The sequence below is a fragment of the Molothrus aeneus genome, chromosome 2 (assembly GCF_037042795.1).
Source record: "Molothrus aeneus isolate 106 chromosome 2, BPBGC_Maene_1.0, whole genome shotgun sequence".
Taxonomy (NCBI): domain Eukaryota; kingdom Metazoa; phylum Chordata; class Aves; order Passeriformes; family Icteridae; genus Molothrus; species Molothrus aeneus.
Window position 1 is genome coordinate 30,163,853 of NC_089647.1, and position 13,050 is coordinate 30,176,902.

The window sequence follows — 13,050 nt, forward strand, 5'->3', positions numbered from 1 at the left end:
TCAGAGCCAGACTACCACTGCTGCATGAGTGCAGGATGGGGATGGTGGGTGCTGGATGCCTGCCCAGCAAGTGTTGCCTTTGGATCCTGGCAGGTCTTCATGCAGGAGCAGGAGAGTGGTGATTTATTGCATCAAAAACGGGGCTGTGTCAGGGTCCTGTCCCATGCAGGGGAGTGAAACTCCTCCCTGTGTCACAGGGTGCATCTCATCCATGCTCCCAGACTTGCTGCTCCAGCTGGGAGCTGCTGCAACATCAGAGTGTCTGAAGAGATGCAGAGCAAGGACTTGGGCCAGGGCAGTGTCTGGGAGAGGAGGAGGGGGCTTAGTCCCGATCCCAGAGTGCTGTGCTCAACCCACACTCTCTGCTTGCTGCTCAGCATGGGTTAGGAACATGCTCTGAGCCTCCTCCTGAGGGCAAGCCAGGCCATGCAGGGGAATCCAGACAGACCTCAGAGCAGTGGTGGGCATTTTTGTTTGGGTGAGAGCAGGGTGATGGGGCTGGCTGCCAGCCATGGCATCAGGGCAAGCACCAGCCTTGCTGGGCTGCAACAAAGCAATAGGTTTTCATAAGAGAAGGAATCCTCACTGAAAAGGACATGGACACCTGTCCATGGCAGAAGGTGTTGGACTTCATGACCTTTAAGATCCCTTCCCACCCAAACCATTCCATTACTCTATGATCTGGAACACGGAGTGGATGCAGTGCCCAGGATTGTGACCTGTATCCATCTCCCTGAAGGAAGGGGAAAGTTTATGTCCAGTCCCTGCCAGGAGAAAGCAGCAGCCTTTCTGCTCCAAGGGTTGTTTGGCAAACTCTTACCTCTGTGTTTAGAGAAGGGCAGCACTGCTGAAATGAAGGAATAATGGGGGGAAAAGCTGGCTGGAGGTTGGGGGAGTTGCAGCATCCAAGGCAGAAGCTGTTTGAAGAGCTCAAATTAAGACAGTGGGAACTTGCATTCAGACCTTTGGGCTTGTGAGAACTGAGTGGATCCAGTAACAAGGATTTCTAATAAATCTCACAGATTTGAGGTGGTCCAGTCTGCCTAAGAGAGACCTGTTCAAAAGCAGCAGCACTATCAGTTGCTGCAAGCCTTCAAATATTACTTTTGTGCTCATGATGCTTTAGAATAGTCACAGTAAGAAAAATTCAGTTAAGACAGAGATGGAAAAGGAGGTAAAATTAAATTTAAACCCAGCAGATTTTGCTGCTCGATCCTGAAAGTTTTACAGACAAGGAGAATTTTCTTATCAGTCAGTACCCAGGTGTGGTCTGATATTTGCTGTTGTGACTTTGGAATTTATAGGATGTGGGTTTTGGGAAGTGACTAGCAAGTGGGTTGAGGGCCTGTCAAAGAGAAAACTGAGCAGGGAGGACCCAAGTCTGAAGTGGACTTTGTGCCCTCTTGGACCTTTTCACAGAGTGCCTTGGTGCTTTTATTCAGGTTTGGGTCAGGCAAAGAGAAAATCCTTAAGTGGTTTATTAGCAAAAGGTGGGAGTCTTGGCAGAGGTTTGAGACCTGACTTGAGGCCAGCAGCTGTAGGACTGGGGTGAAACCTGTGGTGTGGAGCCTGTTGTCAGAAGCATTTGGGGTGCCTCCATCATCTGGAATTGCAGGAGATGTTCCTATCCTGCTTGAAGTGGAGCAGGTGAAGGGACACATTTCTGGGAATGGCCAGGAGCTCTCGAGAGGAGACCTGAAGGACTTGGTTGTACCTCTGGGCCTCTGTGGGGATGGAGTTTTGGGCTCTGCCAGCAGCAGGGGGTGGAGGTGATGGAGAGAGAAGAAACCGATTGCCTTGGGGATGGTGTTGTTATGGAGTCACAGAATGGTTTGGGTTGGAAGGGTCCTTGAAGACCATCTCATTGCAGTACTCTGCCATGAGCAGGGACACGTCCCACACGCCCCATCCATCCTCTCCTTGAAGGCTCCAGAGGGAGATAGGGCATGCTACGAAGTGGTCAGGGCTGAAGCTGCAGGAAGGATGCTCTGGGTCAGCCAGAAGGTCAAACATCCCAGCTAGCCTGGGATGATCTTGAGGATCCAGCTGCCTCTCCTCACTCTCCTACAGAGTAGCTGCAGCCCCGTTATCTCTTCTGCTCCTCCCAAATTCCCCATTTGAAGTTCAATTGCTTTAATCATCCCAGAGGCTGCGGAAGCTATTGAAGGCAGAGCATTTGCATGGAGACATGCTGCATTTTATCTGCATTAATGATGACTTTTCTGAATGCATTTTCCAGTTCCTCAACCTCTTAAATAAACACCTCTGTCACCCATAATGCCCAAGAAAAAGGCTCACATGGCTACATCAAGCAATGCCCTGTTACTCTTCTGTCCTAGTCCTTCCCTCTTTCCACCGCATAAAGGTACAGGCCTGCCTTTAGACCATAATTTCTTTGCTCACCTGGCAGGAAAACCAGTGTGAGTGTATTGATGTGGTGCAAGGCTCCCACTGGAGTCAGTGTGACTGGATTTAAAAGGAGCAGGTCTAGCTGTTCAATTAGAAATGCTGAATAAATAATAAAAACACGTTCTCAGTCCAAACCTGCAAAGATAGCATCCTCTCCCCTCCTCTTCTGGTGATGAAAATGGATGCTGAGAGGGGCAGAGCATCTCTGTAACATCATGGGGTGTGTGGTTTGTGTTCAACATGATCCTCATGTGGGGTGACAGCCCTCCTGGGCTAGGCAGGAGCCATGTGTCTGGATGACCATGCGTGCAGGTGGTTTGATTCTGTGTGTGTGAGTCTGCTCTTCCTAGGCTGTATTTTTCCAGTGCCTGAAAACCTGCTCTGTGTGAGCAGTGTCGTGTGCTGGAGAAGGTTCCTGCCTTCTCCTGCACAAAAGTGTTTTTTTGGAATCTGCAGTGGCTGCTGAGTGAGCTTGGGAGTGCTTTGGTGTTGCTGGCTCTGTGCTGCTCCTTACAATTATTAACCAGGGTCAGGGTGTGCTGAGGCATGAGGGGTTAGTGAAGTCATGGCTGTCTCCAGGGACTTGGCATTGGCAGAGCCTATTAATTCACCTTTTGTTACTTGTCCTGCAACTCCTGGTGATCTCCAAGGGTTTTTAACCCTTCTGTGACCTGGGAAACAAGCCTAACATCACACAATCAGTAATGCTGAGTGAGGGACCTAACAGCATGTGGAAGGTACCCAAAACTTAGCTTCTGCATTCTCCCCAAACCGCAAGTGGATTGGGCTGAGCTGGACCCTGAGTGGTGAATATATTCAGCACATCTCTGCTTTCCCTCAGGCTGCCTGGTGCCATGTTACTGCCTTGCTCTTTCTACTGCTTTTGGGTCTGTCTCTCTGCCACCACCTTTTGCTGTTGTTTCATTCTTCTCCCTGCTATTCCTGCATCCCTCCGGCCTCCTGCATTTTCTGATCCAGTGGGAGAGGCTGCCACCAGCTTTGCTTTGAGCTTGTTACTCCTTCCTGTGTCAGGATGCTTTCAGACACGTGTCCTGGTCCCACCTGATCTTAGAGCCTGTGCTGAGGGAAGGGCTGGTCTGGCTGGTGCCACAAGCTCCATTTGTGTGCAGAGCTCTGGCCAGGCAGAGCTCAAGCCAGCACAGGGTTATGAGAGTGTTCCCAGTGTGGGGCTGCCTCTTCTCCTGCAGCTCCAACATCTGACTGTGTTTGCAAACGGTGACTCATAGCTGTGAGGAATGAGGAACTCCCCAGTCAAAGGCCTCTGTCCCAGTGTGAGTCATCCAAGCAGAAAGGGAGCTCCTGGTCAGCACACCCCCTGGCTCCTAAAGGAGATGGGCATTCAAGGATGCCTAGACCCCCCTGTTAACCCTGGCCTTCCCAGGAAGAAAATATCCCAATCCATGCACGCAGACCTGCTGACTGGCTATGTCTCTCCCTGTGCTGTCATCTTGCTGTTAAGCAATAAAGGAGTGATGTTTTGGTGGAAAAAAATCCAGAGGAAATAAAGCAAGTGTGATGAAGATCGCTGTGCCTTGCCGGAAACAGCTTCCACATGTGACATCTTATCTCCAGCTGATTTTGTGCAGATGCTGACAGCCAGGCATGCTTTGGTGATATGGAGTCACTCGCAGCAGCTTTCTGCCAGGATGTGTGACCCTGCCTTTTGCTGGCCCGGGTGCAAATGCACTTTTTAATGAAAGATTGCTCTTGATTCATACAACCGTAGAATGGTTTGGTTGGAAGTACCTTAAAGACCTTCCAGTTCCAGCCCCCTGCCATGGGCAGGGACACCTTCCACTAGACCAGGGTGCTCAGAGCCCCATCCAGCCTGGCCTTGAGCACTTCCAGGGATGGGGCAGCCCCAGCTTCTCTGGGCAACCTGTGTCAGTGCCTCACTGCCTTCACATTGAAGAATTGCTTCCTGTTATCAAATCTAAACCTACTCCCTTTCAGTTTAAAGCCATTCCAGATTGTCCTATCACTACATGCCCTTGTCAAAAGGACATTTTTTTTTAGTTTATTTTCAGTAATAGCCAGCTGTTAGACAGCAACTTCCTTTGCAGGTCTTGGAGTGCTTTGCAGAAGGGACCAGGATCTCTGCAGAGTGATGGTTTTTCCTGCTTCATGGAGGAGGAGGATCCATCAGGGAGCATTTGCTCTACTTATATGCTTGCAAAAAGCCAGAGGGTTTACTCACTTAGAACAAACAGCCTTTAGCCCCACCAGGATGTTTTTTGAGGCTAAATCCACCACTCTGAGTTTCTGAGGGGGAGCAGCTAGTCCCTGTGGTTGCTCATACAAAATTACCCTCAGGCTGAAAGGTGCCATGTTAAGGTGTCCTGATTTGGATGCCATCTGTGCTGTAGCAAATCACTCATTTAAATCAGAGCTTGATATAAACATAATTAAGAGTGAAAATTATTATTTCACCTTTAGCTCTTAAATGAGAACAGAGATATGACCTGATGAAGAAAAGAGATAAAGGCCAGAAGGGGATATTCAGTTTTCTGTTCTTCAACAGTTTTGTTTCAGCAAGTAACCACTGTGAGTGTTCAGTAATTTGCATTTTGGCTAAAGCAGCTGCTCTGTAAAGATGTCCAACTGTGCTCAAAAACATCTGGACATGAGCTACCTGTAACTTCCCATGGGTATTAGCTTCCCTGGTTAACCACAGTCAATTTGAGAAGAAATCATGTCTTGTTTTCTAATTTCCATCAGTGTGGTTTCAGCTTCCCCTCCCTGTGGGCATTGCTAATGCAGGATGCTGCACTGTGCTGCTGGCTCTGGGCCATGTCATTTGGGGTCCAAAGCAAAACTAGGTGCATGCACAGCTGGGAGTAGGAAAGGGCTTTGGGAATGGCACAGGCATTGGCACAGGTTGCCCAGAGGAGCTGTGTGAGGAGGGTTGGAACTAGAGAATCTTGAAGGTCCCTTCCAACCAAAACCATTCTATCATTCTAAGATGACTTGAGGCTTTTTTGTTCATGGTTGGCATAGAGTTGTTGGCCAAGAGGTGTGGAGTGCTTATGTTCAGTGTAAATAGTGAATGGCAATTCAACTGCTTCTTCTTGTTCTCTGGGCCCTGGAGAAACAGTGTGTAAAGCTCTCCTTGCATTAACAGGGCTTCCTCTGCTGAGCTGGACTTTTGTGTTGGTAAGTGAGAGGATAACCCTGATGCTGCCACATGTCTGTCAACAGAAACACCCAAGGAGGCTGTAAAAAATTATTTCAATAACATATTTATAAAAAGCCTGCCTGCTGTTCTGAACACCCCACTACTGAGCCCCATAACATTGCACCTGGTTGAGGGTTGTGCAACCACATGCCTGGTTCCTGCTTTGTCTTCTCCTTGGCTGATCTTGTGCTTTTGCAATGTGATATCAAAGCCGTCTCCTGTTTAGTGGGAATAGAGCTGAAGGGCAGCAGATCCTGTCCTTTGGAACAAAGTGTTTTGTCTGACCAGGAGGCAGGCAGCTGTAGGATCTACAAGCAAGGAGGCTTTGCTCCTGGCCAGGCTGCAGCCTTGCATAGCACAAGCTTGGTGAGCCCATGCCAGCCACCCAAGCAGCCTCTGAGCTGGAAGGCAAGGAGAAGAAGATGTTTGGAGGGAGGAGGGAAGAGCCTTTCAGCAGGTGTTTGGTCCTGGCCAGTGCAAACACTTTCAATCCTTCTCCCTGTTGCAGTTCTTAGAGCCATGGCTGTTACCAGCTGGCAGGAGCTGGAGCACCTGGATGATGCTGGAGGTGAAAAGGGGAGTCCACAACACCCCTGAGTCATAAGTCTGGCTCAGTCTTCCAACAAAGTGTTTTTTTGTTTAACTCCTTCATGGCAGGACTGAGATTAGGATCAGACAACTGCTTATAAAAATTCATGCTGGGTGGTGAGTGCAGATTCCTCTTCCTTCTCACAGGCAAACATATGCATATGCAAGTGTAGAGTTGTTAATTCAAATCAGGCATGAAAACACCCACTTCTTGCTCTCCTGGAGCATCTGAGCTTGGTCCAAGAGGGCAAAGAGTAATTAGACAGCCTTTGGGCATTTTAACATGGCAGAGGTGAAGTTCAGCCTGCTAAGCATGAAATGCTGCAAATTAGAGAGAGTAATGAATTTTAACGCTGCCCTAAGAACATTCCCTCTGCCCCTTCCTTTTAATTATTTTGCAAGGTGTTTTATTTATTATTTGTTTGTTTTTCTAAATGATCCTGAACAGTGTCCCTTCCCCTTCTGCTTGGCATTTCCTTTGCAACTCAAATCCATCTACAGGCTGTCATGTGAGAGTAGCCCTGCAGCGAGGACAGATGGCTGGCAAGGTGACAGTCACTGTAGGGTGGGATAGCAGGGCAAATTTCAGGCAGATCTGGGCATCAGAAAGGCTAGAACTCCTTGGCTGAGATGACTGCCACCCTGTTCTCATAGGGATGGACATTGAACAGGATGTCTAGTCATCATGAAAGTCAGTGTTGCAGGGATCACTGGAAAGCACAGCTCCAAGCTGCAGGGTGTAGCAGTAATTTTATGAATGAGCAGCCAAGTGCCAGCCCTTGGCCATGGTACAGGCTGCAGAGAAGCATCCAGCATCTCCGACATCAAACCTAAAATTCCTGCCTTTAACTTGAGCATGGCTTTTAGAAAGACCTCCCTCCTCCCTTCCCTTCCAGGCTCCCTTCCTAATCCTGCTGGTTCTTTCTGCACAACCTCCCATGGAAATATCCTCTCGTGTCTTTCAGCCCAGTTCATGCACCAGTCCAAGCAATTCATCTTGCATGTCAGCTAACAGCACCTTCCTCCTCTCTCAGCCTGTTGTTCCTGCAGAAGGCAGTTGCCAACCATCCTTTCCCAGCACTGCTGCTTTCCCCTTGTCTCTCTTTAGCATTGAGTGCTATCACTGTGAAAGTCTTGGCCTCACTGTCACTCAAAAGCAGCTTGTTCAGTGCCAGATGTCCCCATGACCTCCCTGGGTAAATCTCCCTTATTTTTCACCCCTTCCTCTGCTGGAGATCTGAAGGCCAGTGCCTTCCCTGGCCCTCTTAGCAGGGTGGATTGGACTACTGGGTGCATTCCCTGACTGCTCAATGAGGCTGTCAGCCTTTCCACAAGGAGTAAATTTGTTGTATTATTTGGGGATTTATGCGACCTTGTTCACAGGGGTCTGAGGATGAGGGAAGAGATGAGGATCTGACTCCATGTTTCAGAAGGCTTGATTTATTGTTTTATGATATATATTATATTAAAACTATACTAAAAGAATAGAAGAAAGGATTTCATCAGAAGGTTAGCTACGAATAGCATAAGAAGGAATGATAACAAAGGCTTGTGTCTCGGACAGAGAGTCCGAGCCAGCTGACTGTGATTGGTCATTAGTTAGAAACAACCGCATGAGACCAATCACAGATGCACCTGTTGCATTCCACAGCAGCAGACAATCATTGTTTACATTTCATTCCTGAGGCCTCTCAGCTTCTCAGGACAAAAAATCCTAAGGAAAGGATTTTTCAGAAAATATCATGGCTACAGGTTTATATCAGGCCATTTATTTTTAAGGCTTTTCTGAGGGCAGGTGATGCACTTGGGCCTCTTTGTATCATCTGGGATGCTACAAAGCATCTGGTACTGATGGGAGGGAGAAAATCCCCACGAGCTGCTTTTGCAATTCCTCCTCAGTAGCACAGACCTGTGGAGCAACCAGCAAGGGGATTATTTTGGGTTTACTTAAGCTCTGAGTGATGAGCACTTGTGCTGCTAATCAAGCTGATAAATGTTGTCAATTAAACCTGTGCTTTGCTCTTCAGCTTTCCATAAGTGAAGTGTTTTTGTCTCTCTCAGAGGAGAGAAGGCTGGCTGGGTGGGCAATGCTCCTGGATCACCAGAATGGGCATTAGTTTAGCTCTCAGACACCTACTTTCCTTCTGCTTATCGTAGTGGTTCATTACAAGGGATGTCACACTGCTGCTTAAATTGGTGCCAGCCATCAGTGATCAAATAATCCTTGGGATTTTGGGTGCTTACAAATTAGCTGCTTCTGATTAGCCATTATCACAACTTCATTATCCCACCACGTGTTGTGATACCACAGCAAGCATATGGTTTCTGTATGTCTCACTGGGAGGGATGAGAGGTCAGCCTGCTGGATGCATCCACCCACTGGATGGGGCACCCTTAGTTTTACCATGTTGGAGACTGAAGCTGGGATTATGTCACTTAGGAGTGTGCTTTAGTGGTGAGCTTGGCACTGCTGGGTTGGTGCATAGGTGACCTTAGAGGTCCTTTCTGACCTGAATGATTCCATGCTTCCATGGTTTTGTAGCACAAACATTCCCATTTCTTTAGGAAACCACACTAGATATTTCCAGACTGAGGTCACTAATGGCCAGCTTTTGAAAAAGGACATTCCCTTTTGGGAAGAGATAAGGATTGTACATGTCTGTTAAAAATAAATACAGAGAAACTTTACGGAAGGAGTTCTGGAAGAAGTCTGTGATTAGGGGAGCTATACAGAGCACTCCTTTTCCTTGTACCTGAGCAAAGGGGTTGGTACCCAGCGACCGAAAGGCAGGGGTGGTGGAGAAGAGCTGATTTCTCTCTGGGGGGCATTTGAGCAATGGTTTCCTGCTGTTATCTGAATTGCTAAATGCACATCTCTACCCTGGAAGCAAGACACTTGTCAGGAAAGAATAATTAATCCAGAAACGTGCGGTGCTCTGCCAGGAGACCTTTTTTTTAATTAACACCTGATCTGATAAAGTCTGCTGAGAAATTGGTGTCTCTGACAAAATCATGAAATGCACAGTTTTGTGAGTTGAAGCTCCGTGGTGGGGGTGCTCTGGGTAGGGCTCAGCCCCCACAGCTCTGCACACCCATCTTGCAGGGGGTGTCTCTTCCTCCTTTGCTTCTGAGGGCTGTGTTTTTCCCAAATGAGTTAGAAATTTGTTGAGAAGCAGGGCACCAGTTATTATCTACTGCTATGCCTTATTTGGTGTTCATTTGGCCAGTTTGGGGGATAAATGGGAGTCCCAACCCCGACGGATCAACAAGGTACACTTGGGCTCGGAGGTGGTTGTCTTCAGCCACCATGTCTTGGTGCTGCCACTCAAGAGTGGCAGAGGAGGATTGGGTGTCCCTGGGCAGACCGTGCCCTGTCTCATTGCTGCTCTGCCTGTCCTCCAGAGCCGGTGAGGAAGGATGTTTTCCTCAGTGAAGCCCTACGAGAACCAGCGCTACGCCTCGCTCAAGAAGGAGTGCCAGCGGCGGAAGCAGCTCTTCGAGGACCCGCTCTTCCCCGCCAACGACGACTCCCTCTTCTACAAGTCAAGGATTCAGGGCATCCAGTGGAAGCGACCCAAAGTAAGTGCCCCATCCCCTTGCCCCTCAGCACTGCTTTCTACCATCTCTGCTTTCAGGTGCTCCTAAAAATGCACAGTGCGCCCTTCACCGAGGCTGTCAAGCCCCAGTCAACATCTCCTCTCCCCAACAGCATTTATTTATTTACCCAGTCCTGATATTGTGAGCCTCTAGGGTGCCAGGGAGACCTGCTGCACTCAGGTCCAAGCTTCTCTGCGTCTGGTGAGGTCCAAGAGCAAAGGAGGCTTTTCTGTGACTCAGTTTCCCCATGCATAAACCAGAGAGATGATTTGCAGCTGGGTTGGTGTTGTGTACTCCTGTGAGGCTGGTGGGTCCAGCAAGGCAGAGCGTTATCTCTGAATCACAGGATGGTTTGAGTTGGAAGAGACCTTAAAGAACTAGTTCCAACCCTCCTGCCAAGGGCAGGGACACCTGCCACTAGTGGTGGTCCATTTGGAAGGGGAAAAGATAAGCTTTGGATAGGTGAGGTGATTTTGGGATCTTTGGGGAAGAGGGTGGTTGTACCCATCCTCTCTCTTCTGTGCAAAAACCTGTGTGCTGCTGTGTCTGTCATGAAGGCAGGCTGCAGGAGGCTGGGGATAACATTGCCTGTCCCCAGCATTGCCAGTTCCTCTTCTTCAGTCCTCAGTGCCAGCCCAAAGGATACACATCAGGACCTGAGGGCACTGTGGGGAATTTGTATGTCTTGTTATGGCTGTCTGCTTGGAGTTGCCCATGAGCGCAGTGCTCTGACTGCCATGAAGCACAAGGAGTCCCAGGTACCAGTGATAATTGTGGCTGGGGAGTGGCAGTATCCCAGCATCTCACACACCTGGGTTTCCTTCCCTCCTGTGGGGAGCAGCAGCCCTCTCTGCCCAGCCTGTGCTTTTCCACACGTGACTTGGTGGCATTTGAGTGTTGTGGGGTTGCCTGAGCTGCCGTCATCATCTTCGCCCCCGCTGACAGCCCAGAAAATCAGCTGGCCTTGCACAAGACAGTGCTGTGTCTGTCTGGGCAAGGGCAGTCTGGAGGGGGTGCACAAAAGGCTTTGTGTGAAGGGAGAGAGGGAGCTGAACTGACTCTTGTTGTGTGGCAGAGGGGCTGAGCCCTCCAGCATCCCACTGGGCTCCTTGTGGGAGGAGACCTCACTTCCCTCTGCTCTGCCTTTGTGTCTTCCACTCCAGCTCTGCCTGGACACTGGATTTGTGCAAAGCCCTGTGTGTGTTTTAGTTTATTCCCCTTATCTGCTGGAAAGAAAAGAGTCTTTGTGCACAGCTGCCTTCTGAAGACAGGGCCGACCATGGTTTGGTCTCAGTGTGGGGGCCAACATGAACACACCATGCACATCCCATTTATACAGCAGGCAGGTGGTAGCTGAGACTTTCTAAACAACTTTCTCTGGGACTAAAAGGTGGGGATGTATTTGAGACCCCCTTGCTGATTTGCAGTCAGGTCACACACATTACTGCAGCCCCATGTCTAAAGACAGAGGATGGGATCCCTTTGTAGAGGGACAGGGATTGTTTGTGTTCTGCTGAGCATCTCAGAGCTTTTCTCCATCTGCTTTTCTGCCTTTCATCTCACTTGCAGCCCTTGGTGTTCAGGCAGGTGTTATCCTCTTGCTGCCTTGCTCTGTAGAGCATGAGTTCTTTCTAAGAAAGCTTTCTGAACCTCATCTGCAAGGTGTCATGCTCACCTAGTTCAGACCCATCCCTGCTGAAACAGAGAGTGAATCAGACTTTTTCCAGCCACCCAGCTCTGCAGTTTCATAGGATCATAGAACTGTTTGTGTAGGAGGGGACCATTAAAGCAATTAGCATAGAATGTTGAATCAGGACTCTCTGTCAGTGGGAATGGAGGCTGGAAGTGGGTCCCATGTGCCAGCAAGGTCCTCTGGCTTAACAAGACACAGAGGTGGTCTTATTTTGCTGCCTGTGCACCAGATAAAGGGAATTTTGCCAGCAGTTTGGGTGCCAGAAGGAATGTATGCTGAGCAGTGGCAGACTCATGATGCCTCTGTCTGGTAGGATTGTTTGATCCAACCTACTCACCTGCTTTGACCACAGAATCACCATTAAAAAAAGAATATGAACTCACACCTGCCCTGTTTCCTGCTGAAGTTTCGAGAAACCTCTTTCTCAAAAGCATTTCTCTATGTTCTTTCTCTCAATTGTTCATTTCAGCAAAAGTAACTCAATTTCACAGGGAGAATTGCTTTGTGCCAGCAGAAAATGCAAAATGACATTTTTAGTTGCTGGACCTGATTCTGCCTGAATTCATACTGGCTTTCCAAGGGAGGGAGTCCAGGAAAAATCCCAGCATCTTCTGCAAGAAAGCAATCACTATCAGCTTTTCCAAGTTAATGCAGGATTCAGTAAAGTCCAAAATGTCCATGAAGCTTAAATCAACTGTTCTGCTTGTGTGCTATTGAATGGCATGGTGCAGTTGTTAAACCACAGAAATGTCTTGTTTCTATTACAACCAGCAAATCTTATCTTAGGCAATCACAGTTAAATCTCTTTCAGAAAAAAGCAAGTAGTGATACTCCCAGCTTTTGGCAGATGCTGTTTTGGGGATTTCCATACTAAGAAATGGAATCCCCAGTCCCAGGAACAGTTTACAGGGAAGGGATGGTGTGCACACACTTTTATCTCTCAGGGCCATGGCCATGAGTTGTTCCGGAGTATTTGAGCTAAAACTGTGATAAAACCTAAGAGCTCATAGTGTCTCTGGCTTTGCTGTGAGAACAGAGTGGGTGGAGAATGGAAATAAATGCTGTCCACTATTAAAAACAACCACTTGCTTTCTCAGAAAAGTTGTCATCTGTGATCTACGGAAAGAAATCAGACGTAGGAGATAAATTGTGCCTTGAGAAGCTGTAGCTGCTGTATTCCTGAAAGTGTTCAAGGCCAGGTTGGATGGGCTTTGAGCAATGTGGTCTAATGGAAGGTGTTCCTGGCCACAGCAGGGCAGTCAGAACTAGGTGATTTTGAAGGTCCTTCTGAATGAAAACCATTCTGTGATTTTTCAGATAAAGCACTTGCATGTGAAAAGCAACCACAGTGAACTCACTGGTGTGCTGGCAATGTGCTTTGGCAGAGACAGGATCTTATTTCCTCATACTTCCATGGTGCTAGTACAGATCTAAACAGTGTGTCCTCTGTGTATGCATCTCTACCTCCCCAGCTATTCTTCCAGCATCCTCTCTGTTCCTCCATGCACTCCCAAAGCTTGAGGCTGTTTTGGCAAAAAAAACCCAGCAAAACAACAAAACCCCCAAT

General features: G+C 48.4%; 1 protein-coding gene across 1 annotated transcript in view; it reads left to right on the plus strand.

Moving 5' to 3' along the window:
* CAPN5 (calpain 5) overlaps positions 1 to 13,050 on the plus strand; it is a 52,475-nt gene that overhangs the window by 6,152 nt on the left and 33,273 nt on the right. The window contains exon 2 of the mRNA XM_066572292.1: positions 9,596 to 9,772. Coding sequence (XP_066428389.1) covers positions 9,611 to 9,772 — 162 coding nt within the window. The 5' untranslated portion in view covers positions 9,596 to 9,610. The remainder of the gene's footprint in view (positions 1 to 9,595; positions 9,773 to 13,050) is intronic.